At 43.2% G+C, this 19,622-nt stretch overlaps 7 protein-coding genes across 7 annotated transcripts; 4 read left to right on the plus strand and 3 right to left on the minus strand.

The window, feature by feature from the left end:
- The first annotated feature begins 85 nt into the window (after window positions 1–85).
- On the plus strand, window positions 86–2,610 carry BYT42DRAFT_577475 (uncharacterized protein). The gene is made up of 4 exons (XM_051569180.1): window positions 86–434; window positions 566–647; window positions 736–1,514; window positions 1,593–2,610. Exons 1-4 carry the CDS (start codon window positions 309–311, stop codon window positions 2,295–2,297), a joined length of 1,692 nt encoding a protein of 563 aa, XP_051422002.1. The 5' UTR covers window positions 86–308; the 3' UTR covers window positions 2,298–2,610.
- A 21-nt stretch (window positions 2,611–2,631) lies between these two features.
- Window positions 2,632–6,007, minus strand: BYT42DRAFT_577487 (N-acetylglucosaminyl transferase component-domain-containing protein). The gene is made up of 13 exons (XM_051569181.1): window positions 5,752–6,007; window positions 5,509–5,671; window positions 5,388–5,445; window positions 5,066–5,318; window positions 4,694–4,997; window positions 4,483–4,594; window positions 4,304–4,418; window positions 4,112–4,241; window positions 3,845–4,051; window positions 3,648–3,787; window positions 3,475–3,589; window positions 3,175–3,407; window positions 2,632–3,085 (listed from the first exon to the last, which is right to left on the minus strand). Exons 1-13 carry the CDS (start codon window positions 5,884–5,886, stop codon window positions 2,900–2,902), a joined length of 2,151 nt encoding a protein of 716 aa, XP_051422003.1. The 5' UTR covers window positions 5,887–6,007; the 3' UTR covers window positions 2,632–2,899.
- Window positions 6,008–6,569: 562 nt separating this feature from the next.
- BYT42DRAFT_615869 (uncharacterized protein) lies at window positions 6,570–8,264 on the minus strand (the record flags this gene model as incomplete). Its single annotated transcript, XM_051572007.1, has 8 exons — window positions 6,570–6,782; window positions 6,845–6,917; window positions 6,989–7,342; window positions 7,421–7,499; window positions 7,568–7,748; window positions 7,864–7,894; window positions 7,970–8,097; window positions 8,163–8,264. 8 exons carry the CDS (start codon window positions 8,262–8,264, stop codon window positions 6,570–6,572), a joined length of 1,161 nt encoding a protein of 386 aa, XP_051422004.1.
- A 3,192-nt stretch (window positions 8,265–11,456) lies between these two features.
- On the plus strand, window positions 11,457–13,894 carry BYT42DRAFT_417975 (uncharacterized protein). The gene is made up of 7 exons (XM_051563468.1): window positions 11,457–12,190; window positions 12,248–12,394; window positions 12,465–12,584; window positions 12,663–13,088; window positions 13,154–13,222; window positions 13,289–13,370; window positions 13,466–13,894. Exons 1-7 carry the CDS (start codon window positions 11,648–11,650, stop codon window positions 13,645–13,647), a joined length of 1,569 nt encoding a protein of 522 aa, XP_051422005.1. The 5' UTR covers window positions 11,457–11,647; the 3' UTR covers window positions 13,648–13,894.
- BYT42DRAFT_417999 (uncharacterized protein) lies at window positions 13,624–14,864 on the plus strand. The gene is made up of 3 exons (XM_051563469.1): window positions 13,624–14,098; window positions 14,237–14,315; window positions 14,379–14,864. Exons 1-3 carry the CDS (start codon window positions 13,709–13,711, stop codon window positions 14,747–14,749), a joined length of 840 nt encoding a protein of 279 aa, XP_051422006.1. The 5' UTR covers window positions 13,624–13,708; the 3' UTR covers window positions 14,750–14,864.
- A 115-nt stretch (window positions 14,865–14,979) lies between these two features.
- Window positions 14,980–16,128, minus strand: BYT42DRAFT_615871 (uncharacterized protein; the record flags this gene model as incomplete). The annotated part of the gene is made up of 2 exons (XM_051572008.1): window positions 14,980–15,499; window positions 15,662–16,128. The coding sequence occupies 2 exons, from the start codon at window positions 16,126–16,128 to the stop codon at window positions 14,980–14,982; spliced, it is 987 nt and encodes a 328-aa protein (XP_051422007.1).
- Window positions 16,129–17,599: 1,471 nt separating this feature from the next.
- Window positions 17,600–19,410, plus strand: BYT42DRAFT_547734 (uncharacterized protein; the record flags this gene model as incomplete). The annotated part of the gene is made up of 3 exons (XM_051565968.1): window positions 17,600–18,186; window positions 18,280–18,872; window positions 18,941–19,410. The coding sequence occupies 3 exons, from the start codon at window positions 17,600–17,602 to the stop codon at window positions 19,408–19,410; spliced, it is 1,650 nt and encodes a 549-aa protein (XP_051422008.1).
- Between the last annotated feature and the right edge of the window lie 212 nt (window positions 19,411–19,622).

Below are 19,622 nucleotides of genomic sequence, written 5' to 3' on the forward strand. Positions count from 1 at the left end.
ATGCATGGATCTTTCGTGATCTCTTTTAGTGTTCATCCATATATAAATAAAGGCTCACATATACGAAATGAGTAGACAAAAAAAAAAAAAAAAAGAATAAGCTGCCACCCAACCGAAAAAAAAAATAACACCACAAATCATTATTTCATCGTAGCTTCTTTTTTTCTTTCTTTCTTTTTTCTCTTTTCTTTTTCTTTTCTCCCTTCTTTATGACTATCTCCGCCTCTCTATCATCATGAATACTTACATTGATTACCATCAAACCACTTTTTCTCCTCGATACATGTCGCAAGACGACCTTTACATCGATGATTACGCTTCCTATGTTTCACCACCATCGATCACCATTGCGTCTCCCAACTATTCAGATGAATCTCCCGAGATCCAGCATGAATGTCTATTGTTTCCGACTTATGCCATTCGGAACCCAAAAAGTAACGTATCATCATCACAACATTCTGTATCGACACACAAACATTGCAACATGTTGTGATATATAAAACGAAATGTGTCGAAGGAACTCTTTAAAAATGCAACGTTGAAATAACACCCATGATCTTTCACAGATCCATCGGAATGGCTTGTCCGAACCAAAGGCTGGGCACTCTCGCACAATAGCATGGCAGCAAAACAGAAAATGATGATCAGTAAGTGTAACCACGTTTTAGCATTTCAAAAATCCTGTCCTTCCTTTTTTATTATTGTACGTTGGGTTATTTATAAGCCGATGCTTAGGTATTACGAAAACCGTAGCCGGCAAATCCCCAGCTGACGCGTCGACGACAAATCAATTCCAGCAACGGTTCAAATACTTTTTAGCCAAGAACAAACGAAACAAGCAATTTGTCGTCAAAGCCATCGGCACTTCCACCATTGTCGACTTTTATGCTTTGAACGAAGGTCAGGATTATTTGGCCGAGTATTCCTCGGACGATAATGATCCCATGCTGGTCCCTCGCCCTGGGAACCCGGTCTCAAGTATCCTGGACCGCCGTCGTAGTAATTATGCCGCTTCCTCGTCAAGCATTCCTTCACTCACCTCGGCAAGCACAGTGGCGACGGATGAATTTGACGAAATCAGTGGTTCCGAGTTTCTAAATTACATGGAAAATCAAAATACCATTCAATCCAATTCCACCAACGGGTCATCCTTATTTTCCCCCGAATTTGAACAAGAAACCGGTTTATTCGGGGCTCAAGTGGAATCCGAATCGTCTGGCTTGTTCTCTGGCGAGTTCACACTACCTGAATCGCAGGTGATTCACTGGGCGAATCAGCAAGATCATGTCGAATGTCGTCTGATCCAGCTCAAATCGATACCAAAATCTCCAAAATTTGTGGCCAGTTCAGGGATGGTTTCTCTAGTGGAACCAACAGGAATCTCCATCATTTCCGATATTGACGATACCATCAAAGACACCAGAATTCTTGCAGGGGCCCGAGCAGTGCTGAACAATACATTTTTCAAACCGGCCAAGGAAGTGGATGGTATGGCCGAGGCTTACATGCAATGGGTAAGTGGAACGGTGCACTGTGTCATTCTCACGGGCCGGCGCATTATCGATTGACTCATCATTCACATTATCCACTAGTACACCCAAGGAGCCTCCATCCATTATGTATCGAACAGTCCTTTCCAGCTGATGGTGATGCTGGAACAGTTCCTTCGTGAACATCACTTCCCACCCGGCAGTATGCATTTGCGTATGGAGGGGAGTATCTTGGCACGGCTGGTGGAAGTCCCTGGTCGAGCCAAACGAGACGCTATTATTAGTATCATCCGAGATTTCCCTCAACGCTTGTTTATCTTGGTGGGCGATTCTGGTGAAATTGATCTGGAGATCTATACGAAAATCGCCACCGAATTTCCCGGCCGGATTCTGAAAATCTTTATCCGCGATGTGACTACACCGCATGCGCTCCGAAAAGCTTCTCGTTCCACCAGCACTTCCAAACCTGTAAAACGTTCCAATACTTTGACATCACTCTTTTCACCTAAGCAACGGTCGTCCGTCGACGATGACACAAAACAACCCGTGGACGTCGACAATCCCCTGACTACACCGACGTTGGCTGAATTGGTTTTGGAACCTTCCCTGACAGGCCACTCGGCTCATCCCCTGCTTCCGTCCCAAAACTGTATCCAATTTCACGAACGTCTATGCAAAGCAAGAAAACAATTGCCGAATGTGGACATCGTTTTATTCAGACACGCCGATGAACTCAAAAATGATACAGAAATCCAGCGTGCTCTATGGAAAAATTGGGATGACCAATCATCCACTCTTTCTTTGTAACTACTATGTAATCATTCCTCTTCATGCATTCACCTTCATTTCCCCGGTTTCATCCTTACTTCAATCTTTTATGTATTCTATTGTTTTCTATTTTGTACAGTTATACATTTTACACCTTAATACTATTGATTTTTATTCGGTCTCGTTTATATTCTATCAAGTCCCAATGGTTATCCCCCCCCCCTTTTTTTTTTCTTTGTATGTACCCAGTCACTTCCAAAAACATATCCCCGATGTATATTGTAAACAAATAATGCCGATTTTGCCTTCATTGATTATCTTTGAACACTGTAACAGATAAAAAAAAACTTTGGTTCACAAATATGACTAGCTTTTGACAAATTCTGTTACGGATCTTGTCTGGAATTAATATGTCTGTATTATTATTATCATGATATCGTGGTCACCTCACTGTCGTCATTCATGTTCCCAAACGTTGGATTTTAACATTTTCCACAAAACAGCCAAAAACGGTCTATGCGTCATTGTCAGCTACTAATCATCCAATATCTAGCGTAAGGGAAATTACCTTTGATCAGGAAGCATAGGATACTGATAGAATAAAGAACGAAACAGCCGGATAGGGAAATGTAAGTACATCTCTAACGACAAATGGAGCCGTTGTGAAACTTTTTCAGCTTTAGACTTACCTGGAGTTTCGGAATAGGTTTGATTGGTTCACCATACAACAGGCACTTGAATACGTAAGCGGAAAAATAATGGGCACTTAATCTCTTCCATAACAACATGTACTGAAAAAAGATGGCGCTGAATGGGATAGGTGTATTCTGTAAAGTGCATTCGTCAGTGAATAAGAAGTATTTTCATATTTTCATGTTTGTGCGTGCCTGACGCCAAGAGAATTGGCGATACATACACGCATCCAAAGATAGGCGCCTTTTTGTTTTGGGGGAGATGGGGTGGCTTCCTTTTTGGATGATTGAGGAAGTTTGAAGCGCACGGTTTTTCTTCGATGAGGACGAATAGAATGTGTGTCAGATGATGTGCCGTGACCATCCCATAATCGTTGCAGCCAGCGCAACCGGCGATACATCGGGTGATATTTGAATACGAAATCCTCATGATGGAAGATATCAAATTGAAGACCCCCTAGTATCATTATGTTACACACATCATTCGTCGCAAAAGAACAACTCCATAAAAAGATCATTTGTACCTGGTAGCCGATCAGCATCTTTGATACGCAACATTATGGCAAAAAGAGGAAAATGATTAAAGAAGGCTAACAAGGTTTCCATAATGGCTTGCAAGAAAATGACACCCACTCGACCCTACACAAAGTTTGTAAGTCGCTCCATCCATGGGCGGCACGTGAGTATAGTACGTTACCAAGGCAAAGGTCATGTAGTAAATTAGGATGGTCGGAAACAAAAAAGTCAAGAGGGTGAAAAGACAAGTGCCCAACAAAAGCTGGTCGAGAGCATAATCGCATGAATCGATTCGATTACGAAGCATATTTCGTTTTTTGCCTGTTGGGTTCCTTTATAAGCCGCAATCACACGGTTCAGGCTGTTGATGATGCTTACCTCGGAATAAATTAAAAAGTGAGTAAAGGGTGGTAAGCTGCCAGTTGAAAATTTTGGCCGCCACCATGTAGAAGCAATAAACATGAAGTGTCATAAACGCCAGTAAATCGGACATTAGAGAAATGACCATAGATACACCACAGATTCCAGAAAATCCAATGAAGCGAATAATTTGAGGCGTGGATGGTTCCAAGATCTTCATACAATCTAATCAAAAAGCGTCACGTTAGGTTCCGTTTCTTATCGTCTGCTTGCCTTTGCACCTACTTGTCCAAACCCAAATGAGCCATAGGAATAACTCGCTCAAAAAACTGCCTAATTCATGATTAAGCTTTAGACCGGCCGGTGATTCAAGAAACCACAGCATCATGGATTTTAACGATGCTACAGTATATTCCTGTTGAAAAGTTTCTTTAGAACTGTATTGTCACAGTTATAAATCACAGTGAATCTACTTACATAGAGTACTTGATGCAAGAACCGAGCCACCGTATGGTGATTATTAACAAGAAAGGAACCGATGGCCAAGCCAATAATAATATCATTGGCAACTAACCACATGCTATTATAAAAGCTGATCTTTTTCGTGAGTTGTGGCTGTTCAACAAGCCACTGCATGTATTGTCTTTGTCGCTTACCTGATGTAGTAGGCTCGAGTTGCGGCTGTATTTGCCCAGTTATGTTTCCGTAATTTCATGTACTGTCGTGGCCAAAAGTACAATTGTTGTAGCCGCAAATCTACCTGCTGACCTGGAAAAAAAAGTCGATGCAAGGATCAGTCAATGCCGGGGAACCCTTGCAGATGAAGATTGACAGGATGGAGAAGAGATAAACAAAATACCACATTACCAGCTGCAGACAAGTCTTTGATGGCTACTGCGTTCAGAAAGAATTTGGGTAATCGCATATTCAGTAGATGAATTGTGAATTCGGTGATGGCCAACAGGGCGAAAACCAAGCATATCAAGGGGAAAAGAATGATTTTCTTGATGACGACCACGGGACTCCATACCAGTATCTGGACCATCGATTGAATGATCTTCTGCAATCCTGACCATATGCGACGCATTCGCCAAAACCAACCCTTCTTCAGACGACGCCTTTGTGCACAAACAGACTTGACGCCGTTTTCCAAATAATACGACGAGTTGATCTTACAGAACCGGTGGAATGTCCGAGGTAAGCACGCCACACACAATGTCGCAGCGTATTGAAGCCTACCTGAACGAGGACGGACGTCAGATCGTCGACAAGTGGATACTGCTGATGTCCGGATAAAATGTGAGAGTACTTCAATATCTTTTCCAGATTCGCTTTTGTTTCTGAGGGTTCGTGCGCTACAGGCTCCTTGGAGGTGATGTCTAATTCCAGAGGTTCTAATGCCAAAAATTGCAGCTGTCTAGGGTTGGGCTGTTCGTAGAATATAATTTGGTAGTTGAGGAAAACATGATCCGAGCCTCGTATCACCATGGATCTGATAAATTTCACCAAGACAGATCAGTTTCTCATTAATAGCTAAAATCTTCGTCTCGATCCAACTCACATCGGTATAGGAACGTAAGCTTCGTCTAGCATTACCGATAGCCATAATCCGTATTCCTCTATTACACAGCATGACGCGGTTAAGTATAGATGCTAAAAAAAAAATGATTGGTGTATCCTACCGTCCACTTTCGACCGAATGGAGATAGTGGAAACTGGCGCATCGGAAGGTACAATCGCGCCTAGCAGTTTGGGCGATGCTTTGCATACATTGTTAATATGCGCGAATTCCGGGTTATTGCCTGATACACAAAATTCTGAAAGGAGGCATTTGAGATCGTCAAGCTGTTGCAATTCAGTAAAAGAACATGTTATTGACTGTGAAAGCTGGAAAGACAGTACGGAAGGTGGAACTTCAGGTCTACCTCGACATCGGGAATCACGGCAGCTACACATGCGGTAGAACCGGAGGTATGCCAGCCTACAAGAAAACCTGTTCGAGTTTTGGGAGAGCAAATATGTGAAGGCCAAAATAGTTTGAAGACATCTCCCGTTGACATGGACGTCGGTATTGTAAGAGGTGGAGTAGGCACTCGTGGAACAGCTTGACGCAGCTACGGCCTCTTCCCTTGCGATTTTGCTGATTCAAAAGTTTAAAACCCAGCTTCAACCGTCCTCCTCAGAAAGACCCAACGGCGATCTCTTAGTTCGTTCTTTTAATCATTTTTAAGAGAGAGCCTGCTTCGCAATATCTTTCAAGATCAACATCCTAAGCATCCTGTGCAAATTTCAAACGGCTTATTCCAACGGTTCGATCGAATACAAACTTCAAGGCGGATCAAAAACGCGACAAGTGATCCATGTGCATCAAATACGCATGAATTGGACGCAGATACAGCAATCATTCTCTTGCGCTTTTTTTTGAATGTATATGGGAACTGCAGATAAAAGCTACAAAGTTTTTACTTTACCCACACATCGGGATCTGTGAGCATTTACAGATCAGTATCAAATAAAAGTATACAGTGCAAGAGCAGGACGGGGTAATAGTATTTATCAGGTTAGGAAGAGAGTACAGGCTCTAGGACATTGATAGAGTATGGTATCTACATGAGTAACAATAAAAAATAGCGGATTATATGAAGGTGGGATATCGGTAATGAAAAATGAGTGAGTTCAGGGGATGACGGAGATGGCAGCGATATGCGATGGCCATAAAAATAGAATCGAATGCGTCAACATTCTATGCAGAAGCAGGAGACATGGTCTGGTATCCATGGTGTGCATCGGCATCCACAAGTACTTCGGTCTCCGGTGTCTGCACTTCAGGCACTTCTTTCAATGTACTGACATTGACAGCAAAAAAACCGGCTACCACCAAAATCGCTCCCGCAGCATATTGAAAGCTGGGAATGAAGCCTTTGAAAACAACATCGCCAAGTAATGCAAGAGGGATCTAGCCAACACGCTTCACTTCATCTGCTTCCATTTTGTGTATTTTCCCTTCACATGACTTACCGTGAGGGATATTCCCAGAGTGACCACCAAAGGCGAGGTCATGAGCATCGCCAGTAACCACAAATAGTCCGATCTATGCAAGCGAAGAAAATCATCCTACCGTCAATCACATGTCCAGTGCCCTGTTTTCCGGCCGGAACTTACAAAAAGGTACCAATGAAAGCGTTCAAAAGGACCATGGCCCACAAGGTGGGACTGTAAGGTAATTGAAATGTTTCAATACCTAACCAATCGAGCAATGGAAATGCTGGCCAAAGTAGAAGAAGATTAAAGAGACCCACGAATCCAAAGAACAAGGGCATGTTGATCCGATCTTCATCTCCAATTTTGAGCTTCAGCATTGTTGTGTAACATCCATAAAAGATGGCGCCCAATAATGCTAAAATATCACCAATTAAAGGGGCAGGGGCATTGGTGGCGGCCGTGGCTGCGGTGTCGCCATCGAAAGGGACTTTTCGCAATTGATCCGAATAGGAAACAAGGATGACACCTGCAAAACTACAACCATTCCAAAAGCCCATAGTCCATTAATCCGCCTTTTTCATACATTGAAAAAAAAAGGATCCCTGTAGATACCTTATAACGACTGATAACACTTTGACGGTGTTCAACTTTTCTACCTTGAAAATAGCTCCAATTCCCAAGGTAAACAAGCCTACGTGATGCCATGTTGAGTGGTACTGCTGTGATCGATGGGGAGTAGATTTAGAGGGTATGCGTTACCTGACATGGAGGCAAGGATAGTGCTGCTGGCGACGCTGGTGTAGGCGAGACTTGCATTCGTAGTGTAATTGGCGAAGAACCACAAAATACAGAAGGCAAAACTTAATTTGACGGTTTCGGTTGTACTAAGCTTATGATGACATGAAAGTTGACTCTCATTGGCCGACAGATCGGTCACTGTCTGCATTCACGGGGGGTGAAAAAAACCAGATGATCAGTAAATTGATGAATATTCTTCTCCATTTCATTATAACCCATTGGCAAGACATCAATACCATTGACAAGTTGATACTTACTGTGTTGGGTTGGGAGGATTGTGTATTTATCCTAAATCATCCATGACACAAATGATTTTGTCAGTAACAAATAAACAAAGACAATCGTTACCATATTTATACATACTTTGTATACTCTCCCGATAGACTCTTTTTGTTGACAGAAAACAGAGATAAAAGATAGAATGAAAATGTAGCCGTATTAAGATAGGTCACAAGAAATGGCTTATTGTATTCTTGTTCTCCAAATATACTCTGGGCCAATGTTGGGTTAATGGGTTGTTTTGTCGGCATCGATTCGTGATCGCGTGCACACTCACATTCATGGCGAAGGACGATGCAACCCATATAAAGACCACAGCTATGAGAGCGAGGACGCCACCTAAATAGCGTCGCCTTGGTTGATGTTGAGCAGTATCCATATGAGGTCGGTCGGTGGGAAGAGAAGAAGAAAAAGAGATAAATCCAACAAATCAGAGATCTGGGGTCGGGAGAGGATGTTCAGAAAAAACCGGCTGTGACTCGACTTCAGCCGTAACCGTTTTCAAAGCCCGAATGCAGAACAGTTGCATCAATGCCGCGTAAGCGAGACAGAGTTTTGATTCAAATTTTAGCTGGATAGCGTCCTCTCTGTTATTCAAGGCAAATTAGGTAATTGATCTCGGTTTGACGAAATAGTCCGGCAAAAATTGAGAAGCCAATATAATGGGGTTGGGAAATGGGAAAAATACAACTGACACATTGCGTCTCTCTTGCTTGCCGAATCGGTTTTTGATATGAATTTGAAAACCTTCAAGGGCTTGATCCTAACGAGGTACTCGTGAAATAGTAACCAAACCTAGTACCAGCGTAAATATGGCGTCTATAGTGTATGCTATATTAGCAGCAGGTTTGATTACGGTTTTCGCATATAAATAACAAACAAACCCGACCTGCGAAGAAGACAAAAGCTGATGGATATTACAAGTTCAAGAACTGTAAAAGATCATTATATTAGCCTTTTTAAGATGACTGTCGATGAAATGAATACTGTAGACGTCGCATATGAAAAGTCACTATGTAGTAATGGGTAAAGCACCCATTCATACACATGAAAATAGATATAAAGAAATATATTGAGTGTCGAGGGTATAAATGTGTGTATATTCCTACTTACTCTCCCGAACTTAACCCATTAGAACAAGTTTGGGCGGTGGCAATGAGTAAGGTTCAGCGCCATAGGTTTTTGCAGGAGATACTTAATAAAAGGATTACGGAAGCTTGCAAAAGTGTAGGAGAAGGTCACTTCAAAGGTTTTCGTTTCGCATTCTTACGAGTGCTAAGATAAATGTCGAAACAGAGAGTTCATATCGTCAACAACGACACCATCAAAGCCAATAATACGCCGACTATAATCATGTAATAGCGCAAATAGAATGAAAGGCAATGGATCTGTATCGTTTTTTCTTCTGTAGTCAATATATATTTACCTTTTTCTACATAACAGACTGCTTAAACTGTCGTGAAGCGGGTTTATGATACGAGAAGGTGGAGTCGTGGCCACCGCCCCCCCTCTTTTTGTGCCCTCTTCTTCACTTTCAGTTTTACTTTTTATTCAATTCTCTATTGTTTTACGCTAATGACTATACATATCCACTGATTACATATGAACAGTTGTGCTGCATGATTTATCGTTATACGCTGATTGATTCAAACAGAATCATCGCTACGAACAAGCTGGGAACTTGTGAAATGGTTCCATGTTTTCCTTATGGCGGTGATCCGAGAATACCATTGGCCGTTACAAAGATTGTCATGGATCGTCATCCATTTGTTTCTCAACCTTATCCTCGAGCAGCTGAAAGTAGCAAACAAGTTGTGATAAAGAAATCACTCCTGTGGAGCCTGCCGTCCGCGGCTTTCTCCATTCTGTGTCGGCGTGCCCTCTCCATGCGTGTCGGCGTACCCTCTCCATGTTGTGTCGACGTACTTTCTCCATTCTGTGAAAATGTTCCCTGTGCATTCTTCAGATCCTGCGGCCGTTTCAAGGTTTGTTGGTGCCGTTTCGAGGCCTGCTGATACCGTGCTGGGTCCCGCTACTGCCACTTCGGCGGTCCCCAGCGTTTCCACTGGTCCACCTTCCCCCCACTGGCCTACAGGTTGGGTACAGGTTCAACAAATCCGGATACGTCTACTTATTTGTGTCCACAAATGATCAGTATGCCTACTTGACACGACATTTTGGTCCAGTAAATGTCACTTCCTACCAGGTGGAACGATGGGTTAGTAGTTCGGGTTTATGGGGACCAACGACAAAGCGCTAAAAAAAAGGAGCTGAGCGTGTATGAGGGTGTAATTTGTGGAAGTTAAAGGGTAAGCACTGCGGTAAGTGTTCCCCCCTCTTTTTTTCTTTTTTTCTTTCTATAAAGCTAACCAACCTTTAAACTTCATCGACATTGGTAGTTCAAGCTATATCGAAATCATGTTGTATTCAATCCAGTCAATACGTACGGATAAGTGCGCAAATCCCCAACGAAAGAACGTCACCATAAAAGATAGAAAAACTTGAAGGAATGAATGATCGGGTAAAACAAACTGGATACTGCACCAACGTACGACCATGACAATCTTTGTAACGGCCAATGGTGTTCTCGGATCACCGCCATAAGGAAAACATGGAACCATTTCACAAGTTCCCAGCTTGTTCGTAGCGATGATTCTGTTTGAATCAATCAGCGTATAACGATAAATCATGCAGCACAACTGTTCATATGTAGTCAGTGGATATGTATAGTCATTAGCGTAAAACAATAGAAACTTGAATAAAAAGTAAAACTGAAAGTGAAGAAGAGAGCACAAAAAGAGGGGGCACGACTCCACCTTTTATAGCCACGACTTCAACTGTTGTGGCCACGACTGCGCTATTGGCTTGTTAAACAATCAATATCAATTCACTAGTGGGGGCTAGAACAGGAAAGATTTCTACACGTAAGAAGGTTCCTTTTATTGGGACATGCGCCATGCCGGTTTCTCGCGTGTCATCAGCCTTTTGCTCAGGCAGCTAGCCAACATAGATTACCTGATGCCAACACCTTTGAAAAACAGGGCTAGGCACATCGAGGCGAATGTGTGTCGATGTTTGCCTTGCGACTTTTTTAATCGTCATAACAGAATGCTGGCCGTACAGGGAGATGCAAGATTTACCCCCGGAATGTACTGTATACACGATCGCCGACATGTGAACCGCTCGCAATTTCGACTTTGAATAAAGTGATTGTCAAATGGGTTTCATCTCGTTGCACAAACCTTCATCTGGGTTTAGAGTTCGGCAAGGAATCAGCGGCTGATTTCTTTTTTTTCAAAGCGAAGACAGTGGGTTGGGGAATGGTAGAAAAAGATAACAATAAGCAACAAAGACTAATGTAAAGCAAACACCATCAACCACCTTTTTTTTATGGGTGCTTCTATATTTTAAAAACATGTACAAAGCCCCATGCCTCGGTGGTGTGCGGTGACGGTTCCCCGCGATGCTGTGAAAACCAGGTTTTTTTTTTTTTTGTTAAGTGAATACAAAGAAGAATAAGTCTGGCTTGTCTAGTGCATCCATCTTTCTTACATTTTTGTCCTTTGATCTTCTATGTTATTTGATTAGCCTAAAACATACTTTTAACTTGACTACATTAACTTGCCTCTTTTTTATATTCAGATTTTTTCAAATTAAGAAAACCTGGAAGACGAGCTGAATGTTTATCCTCGCTGTCGGGTGTCCAAAACATTGGCTGTGCACCTGAGAAACTCAACTCATCCCTCCTTTGCTTCTCTCGGCATGGCATCGTTTGCATCAGTGAAACCGCCTTTTGCCTATGATCCCACTTGTAAACCAACTAAAAGCATCCTCAAGCACCGGGGAACAAGTCAAGGAACTGCCACTTCTTGGCTTTCCAGACTGTCTTTAAACGACCTGACGGCTACTTCACCTACCGCCGCTCCCCTCACTCAACGCTCATCCCTCGGATTTTTCAATTTTCGAAGAAACGTTCAAGTGTCACCGCCTACAACGACCCCACCTGATGCATCCTTGCCGTCATCGCCTGATAATCCCGCCCTGAAGCACGCATCGCTCGACGAACTTGCTCCTGAAGAATTAAAAAGAGTTCGATTCCCCGTTGACCATTTAACCACCGAATTTTATCCTTACGGACCGTCACCTTTGGCCAATGAAGACGACACCAGCCGTTCTGAAAAGGAGAACACCCAGCCTCCATCCTCGATCAAGTGTCAAACACCGCAAGAACTGCTCACCGTATACGAAACAGCATGCAGGAATAAAGAAGAACCGACATTGGATAAGCTCGTTACAATGCTCATCGTAAGCTGATAGACAAAAACTATTCATCCCTTTCCTTCACTCAACTGCATGTTGTAGACATGTCAGCATATGGATCATTTGACCACGATCGATCTCAGCAATCAAGCCATCTATCGCCGTTCAGCGGAGCCATTGGCTGATCTGTTAAGTCTGGATTTTAGGTTGAAAAAATTGATATTAAATAATTGCGCCCTGGAAGATGATGTAAGTGGGATATTATAGAGGAATGATATTGGGTAAAATAAGGACTCATATGAACGAAAATTATTTTTAGGTCATCAAGATTCTGCTGCACGGATTACTGTTGAAGGATCAGCTGGAAGAACTGAGCTTGGCTAACAATAAAAAAATTCGAGGAGCTGGATTCAAGTACATCGCCATCTACACCAAAACCGTAAGTTGTGATATCATCATTGTCATTGAGGACTCTTGTTTAAAATTGACTCCTTTTTCTTTTCTTTCCCTCTCACAGTCCACGGCGCTGCGGAAACTCGATCTTTCTTTCACGACCCCTGACAAAAAATCAATTCAGCATCTGGCGCATGGCATCGAGTCTTCCTCTTTGCACACGCTACGCATGAATAGTTGCTCATTACGGCCTCCACAGCTCGAAGTGCTTGCTAATGGTATCCGACAATCACGGTCTTTGCGGCATGTATCATTATGCGATAATCGTATTACACACCAGGGGGCTCTGTGGATCGGGGTCATGTTACGTGATTATGATGGGCATGTGTTCAGTCAGGGCTTGACGGAATTAGCACTGGATCATAATGATATCCGACAAGGCATTCAGTACATTGCTCAAGCTTTGCGACGGAATCAAAGTCTTCGGTCGCTGTCTCTTCAAGACTGCAAATTGGATTCCAAAGGGTGTGCACTGATCGGCGAAGCATTGGTATGGTAGAAATGTCTGTGCGTTTTATAGTCAGGGGTTCCCCATCACTGACGTCAGTCAATTAGAAATATAATCAATCACTGGAAAACCTTAATATTAGCTTCAATGGTTTGAATGCCCCCTCGATCGAAGGTGTAAGTACAATATTGGCTGGTTTTCACGAAAAGTGAACATGCAGTTAATCATGACATTGTTTGCAGATTCAGGCACTGAAACGTGCTCTTTACGTCAATCGATCGTTGAAAGAATTAAGTCTGGCAGCATCCGGCCTGGGATCCGAAGGTAACGATAAGACAAACATTGTTATTGTGTTGTACTGATTTTTTTTTTGTTTTTTTTTTTTTTTTTTTTTTTTGGGTGGGACTTTGTCACTTTAGCTGCAGTTGAACTGGCGGAAAGTTTACCAGAAAACAAGGCATTAGTACGGTTAGATCTGTCTAAAAATGAGGCGATGGATTTGGCGGGGCTGTTGGCACTTGCAGCTGGCGTACGGATCAATTACTCAATCGTGTTCTTGGACGTGAGCGTTCCCGTAAGTGTCTTGCAGAAAAACGCATGAGAAGACGGAAGCAGGAATTATTCATGTGTATGTAAACGTACGATAGGGGAATGATCGTGATATGGGAAGAACACAAAGCGATATTGTTGCCACTTGTACACGCAATGCACAACATGCGTCACAAAATTCCGTAGCAGATACGACCAAGCCTACTTTAACTCGTTCCTCTTCTCAAAATTCGCATGATCCCTTGAATCAAATCACCACAGCGCAGGCCACCGCTCGTCTCACCTTGCAAGAAAGACTGGCCGCAGTAACACGTAGTCAGATCGCACGATCACCTTCCATTCGATCCACCACATCGTCGTCAGAGAATAAATGGCTAAAGAGCCAACCTCAAGCCGTCGAAATAGCTACCCGACAAGTGGGCTTACTGGAAGAGATGCTGGCGGCAGAGACAGGTAGAAGACGAGAATCCAACGAACTGTTACCAGCCAGTGATATCATGACGGTAAGCTACACACTTCTCACAACGGATTCTAGACATGACCCACCCAACGCAAAATGTCTGTGGCAATATGCTTCGATGAGTGGTGTCTAGTGTTGGCACGGTGATGACGGGATTCTCATGGTTACTCTCCTATTGCAGCAATTATATCAACAATGTCGCGATACTCAAACGGAACATCAACTCAAAATACCAAATATAACCGATACTGCTGAATTAGGTAGGTTTCGAGAAAAAAAAAGAAGAAAAAAGAAGGAAGGTGGTCTGATGAACAATGGTACAGCGCTGCTCCTTGGTTTGAACGATCGTTTGCTAGCAGCCATAGCCATGTATGATTCTTTATATCCTGCCAAAGCCGAGCCCAAACTACAAGACATATCCACTTCAACTGATATGCCACCGATATCAGACACGTTGGATTTATCTGGCTCTTTCGAAATAGGTGATGCTGAGGACGACGACGACGACGACGTTAGGCATATGATGGACGCTGAAACAACGATAAATAGCAATGAGAAGCAGGCTAATCTCAATGCAGAGAGTGCGCATACAGAAACAGAAGGGGATGAACATACGGATATGGCCGAATTGCGTCGAGTCATTGAAGTGGAGGAAGGTGTTGCTTTCAAGCAAGCGAAAAATACAGGGTTATAAACTACGGTTGATGATGATGATGTTTTCTTACCACTTTAACTGTGCATTAGCAGCTGTTCATATAAAGAATAGTGTATAAAAAATGATACAATAGATATATAAAACTAGTTTACAACGGAGACGGAAAACACAACGCACTACTGTATAAAAAGGATACTTTAGCAATCACCCACTGATGCGAAGAAATGGAAATAGAGAAAAAGGAATAGGAGGAGAAAAAAAAAAGAGCATTAGCCATCATGCCGGTAAGAAGACGTAGCATGACTGGTCATTTGCGGCTGAATTCGAGATAGGTCTAAAGGATGTCCCGGTGGAACCATGGCAGGCAGCGGTTGCTGTTGCTGTTGCTGTTGCTGTTGCTGATGTTGTTGGTGTTGCTGTTGCTGTAATTGAGATGGCTGTGGAGTTTGTGAGGAGGGCTGTTGATGCTGTTGATGCTGCGGTTGCGACAATTGGCGAGCGGAGGAGGATGGTTGGGACGGCGATGGATTCATATGTCCGCGATACATATCCAGCATGTTTTCCAGTTCCTGGATGCGTTGCTGTTGTTGGTGCAATTTATCGTGAAGCACTCGAATATGATCCACCGACTTTTTCAGGATGGTGCCTTTATTGGTTTTGTGCGCCTCTCTATCGGGTAACAGGGTAGCCAGCTCATTGATCCGTTCATTGATATTGTCACGTCGTCGCCGTTCCACGGCATTGTGTGATTCTCGCCGTCGTCTCTTCTTCTCAAACAAATGTTGCATGCTGGATTGGAATGATCATTAAAAATAAAATCGATATCAATAAATGAGATGTAAACAGGAAAAAAAAGAGAAAAAGAAAATCAGAAATGCATGGGAATAGTAAGACAAACTAGAAGGGATGATGTATGAAATCAAGTGATTTGATAGAAATTGATAAACTTACTTTCTTTGTTGCATTTCTTCGTCAAAGCTGTGAGGGCTTGTCGGTGATACCAAAGAAGCGTCTTGTTGTTTCCCATTGTAAGTATTGTAGTTGTCTTCATAGTAGGCGGGTGCAGGCACGGTGCTATTTTTTCTACCATTTTCAGTATGAGAGATTGGGATGGTCATTGGCTGGGTATAATTGGTCGGTGTCGGGGTGCTATATTGAGAGTAGCTTTTACTGGGCGAAGAAGGGGAGGTTTCGTGATGGTTTGAAAGCTGCATAAAGGAAGGCGGTTGCTGCTGTGGCGTTGAGGACGTCTGGGACGGTTGTTGCGGATGCCGTGGTGGCACCTGCTGCTGCTGTTGTTGTTGTTGTTGTTGTTGCTGTTGCTGTGGTTGTTGCATATGCACCGGTGCAGAATCAAAGGTGGAGGAGGACGACGAGGACGGTGGAGCGGTCGAGTGAAATTGTCTTTCACTTCCCATGAGTGGCGGCACTGGATCGTGGTGATGAGAGTATGGGACGTGGTGGTTAAACTGCACGTTATACATGTCGTTCAAAAGGCTGAGGTTGAAAAGGGTCTGAAAGGAACAACAGGACTCAAAAAGAATCTATGCAGTCAAAATAAGCGGGGAGCAGGTGAAGAAAGAAAAAGAAAAAACCGGTGGGCTGAGAGGAAATGACGTATAGAACTATGAGTAGTCAGTGGACGGTGTCACAGGACACTGTGTAGATGCCTCTTCTGTGTCCCAAGAACACCCAATTTCCTTTTTGTGTACCATCATGTGGTTGCCTTGACTTGATTTCGGTACCCTCAAAATTCCCGCTCCCCACATCCCAGATAGGAAGCAAAAAAAAAAAAAAAAAAAAAAGAAAAGGTCGGCGCGTATCGCTCGTTGATCCATCACACCTAAACAGTATCACTCGGCAACCAGTTGCTTTCAAGCATAAAAATCACCTCAATGGATAATCTGGATCATGCAAGCGAAGCAAAGCAACGAATCTTCAGCAGCTAATAGTTTTTTTGGGTAGATAGGAAAGAAAAAAGGCAGAAATTTGCTACACGCACGAATGCCAGTTGATTTCGCACAGTCATGGCATCCTCCCAAACCACATCGATATTTGATCTGTATATGTTGGTGAGATACACTAAGGACATTATTCCTGATTTTTCGAGAAATAAAAGGAACTCGGATCGTCGGAAGAATGATAGCGATGATCTTCATCAGTGGTGGCCATGTCATGAGTATCGGAGTGTGAAATATGATATTCTCGACGTGACAACAGCAAGAGAACATCCCATGGTGACCAAGGCAAACAAAATGAAAAGGAACAGGTTACAATGTTGCGATATATCGGAGACAAAGTCAAGCCACTTGAAGCTTCGGAAATGATTGAAAAAAAGAAGCACCGGAAGGGATTTACTGGCGTTTACGTCATTTTCCTCGCTGATTCGCTGTTATGTCTCAAAAAGAAAAGCTTCTGCCCAGTGGTGCAGCTCCTCTTTTGTTCTTTTGCTCTTTTTTCTCACTACTTTCATCATTGGATCTAGTATTATGTCCAGTAGCACAACCGAACAGAATCCTACTCAAGAACCATTTACATCTGCAGGAGAGTCGACTGCGGACAACGGTGCCACTTGGTTCCAGTGGCTCATCACCCCATTCGCGGCTTTGGGCGGTCTAATCGATCAGTTGTCAAGAAAATTCGCCAGAAATACAGACCCAAGTTCAACGACGTCGTAAAAAGTTATCGCATTTTTCCCTGCCCATAGTTTATCCTCTCTTGTTGTATCATAGTTTCATCTTTCCACTGTACAAAATTGCAACTTCCAAAAAAGGAAAAAGAATGTGCTTTTCGTCATCATCCCAAAAAAAAAAAATTGTTGGTCAGTGTGGGTTGAAGTGGCATTAAAAATTAAGCAGGCGCTTCTTCAAAAACGACAAGGAAAAAAAAATGTCAGACGCTCCATCACCGAATGAGGAGCTTTCAAAATCTCTTCCTCGAATAAAGCTCAAACTACGCTTGAATCCAACCGCTCCCTCCGCTCAGGACGTACCTCCAAAAAAGAAACATAAAAAGGACAAGAAGAAACGCTCGCACAAGAAACATAAAACTTCTTCATCGGACGATACTCCGTCTTCTCTTCCCTCCTCTTCTTCTCATACGCCAGTTGGAGGAAAGCGCCCTTTTGCACTACTTCAATCCCAAGAATCGTCATCCAAATGGCAAGATACCGATCAAGCAGAAGGCAACGACTACTACTCACCATCAACAGAGGTCAAGAGTATCACGGGCGACCCCTTATCTGGCACTGACGCCGAATCTTACTGGTCTTATGATGCTGAGCATCCAACCCAGCCAACGGCAGCCAACAGCAGCAAAACCAAATTCAAGAATAATAAGACGCAAACAGAAAAGCCGAAGAAACGAGGTCGACCACCTAAAGTTCACACGCCTCCCAAGAAGCCAGCTCGTGTGTGGGAATCACCAAAAAATGACCTAAAGAATGTCGCCACCAGATTATTGGATACCCTGATAAGGTATGGGTGCGCAAATAGGCTGATGAAATACACAAAGAAAAAGTGCAGTTCTATCTAATGCAGAGGCCGGAATGCCGTGAATGCTCGCTGTAGGAAGGATCAATATGGGTTTTTCCTGGAGCCTGTGGATACCCGTATTGTCACCGATTATCTGGACGTGATTAAACATCCAATGGATTTCAGTACCATGCGAAAGAAGCTCGAACGTGACGAATATAAGCATTTGGATGATTTCCGCGCCGATTTTTTGTTGGTGGTTTGCAATGCGAAATTGTATAATGCACCTAGTACGATCTACTGGCGTAACGCCGATCGATTGCAACAGAGTGGACTTAAAATCATTGAACGTGCGGACAAAACTATTGTATACCAGGAGCATCAGCATACGAACGATTCACCCGATGACGATCTCACATCCAATAACAGCTATCCCGATTCGTTACGCAAATTATCAGCCGCGTCAGTGCGGGAAGAAGAAGTGGACATTTTAGGTTTGGATATCCCACGCAATAAAAGTCGGCAAGGGTCCATTGATTTCTACGGCCCAGACTCTGCTGTGGATATTTCCATGTCGCGGGGAATGACCCCGTTGCATCAGTTGTACAAGAAAAAGAAGAAAAAGAAAAAAGTGTTCGATGTAGGTGTGCTTTACGGTCCCGATGGATCGCTCAATGCTGTCAGCGGAGGTATAAGTCCAATGAGGGGAACCGCACATGATCATCCATTAATGAACACTTTTTTTTCTTTACTTCAGTGCCTGAACTAAATGCCTTTGTCCCACAAGAACATCCCTTTGCGACTCCGCCGGAAGTGACCACCGTTAATCCTTTCGCCCTTCCTTCAGCCTTCTTCAATCATCGAAACCATGGTCAACCTGAACACACAGCTCAGCATTTAGTACATGCGGCCCATTTTCCTGATTATGGTCCACTCACCGCACTCGGACCACAGTCTCCCGGACAATTCTATACGGCCCAAGACGCTTTTTACATTTATCCTCTGTATGGGGATGATCGCGGCGAAGCGTATGCAAAAAGTATCTGGAATTTCGTGGATGCATTGGATCTCGAGGAGTCCACCACCACCAAAATTCGCCACTTGACATGTGGTGCGTGGGATGTGGTGACTGAAGTACTGAACGAAAGAAAAGCCGTCTATACCGAATTTGGTCCCGTGGATGTATCAAGCATTATGGAATCCATGAATGTTACCTCAGAATCGTAGTTTTTAGAGAGTAGCACAGATGCAGCATATAACCATTTCAATAGCCTTTTTCTGTAATTTGACAAGCTCAGCAGCCTGTACCATCGTTTGCGCTCAATGATAACCTGCATACAATAATGAAAGAAAACACAGTGCTATCCATCACAAGCCTTTTACTATGGTCAGAAACTACCTTAATATCATAAATCATTATACCGTAGAGGAATTGCACA

This window comes from Radiomyces spectabilis (genome assembly GCF_025331425.1).
Source record: "Radiomyces spectabilis strain NRRL 2753 chromosome Unknown BYT42scaffold_9, whole genome shotgun sequence".
NCBI lineage: Eukaryota > Fungi > Mucoromycota > Mucoromycetes > Mucorales > Radiomycetaceae > Radiomyces > Radiomyces spectabilis.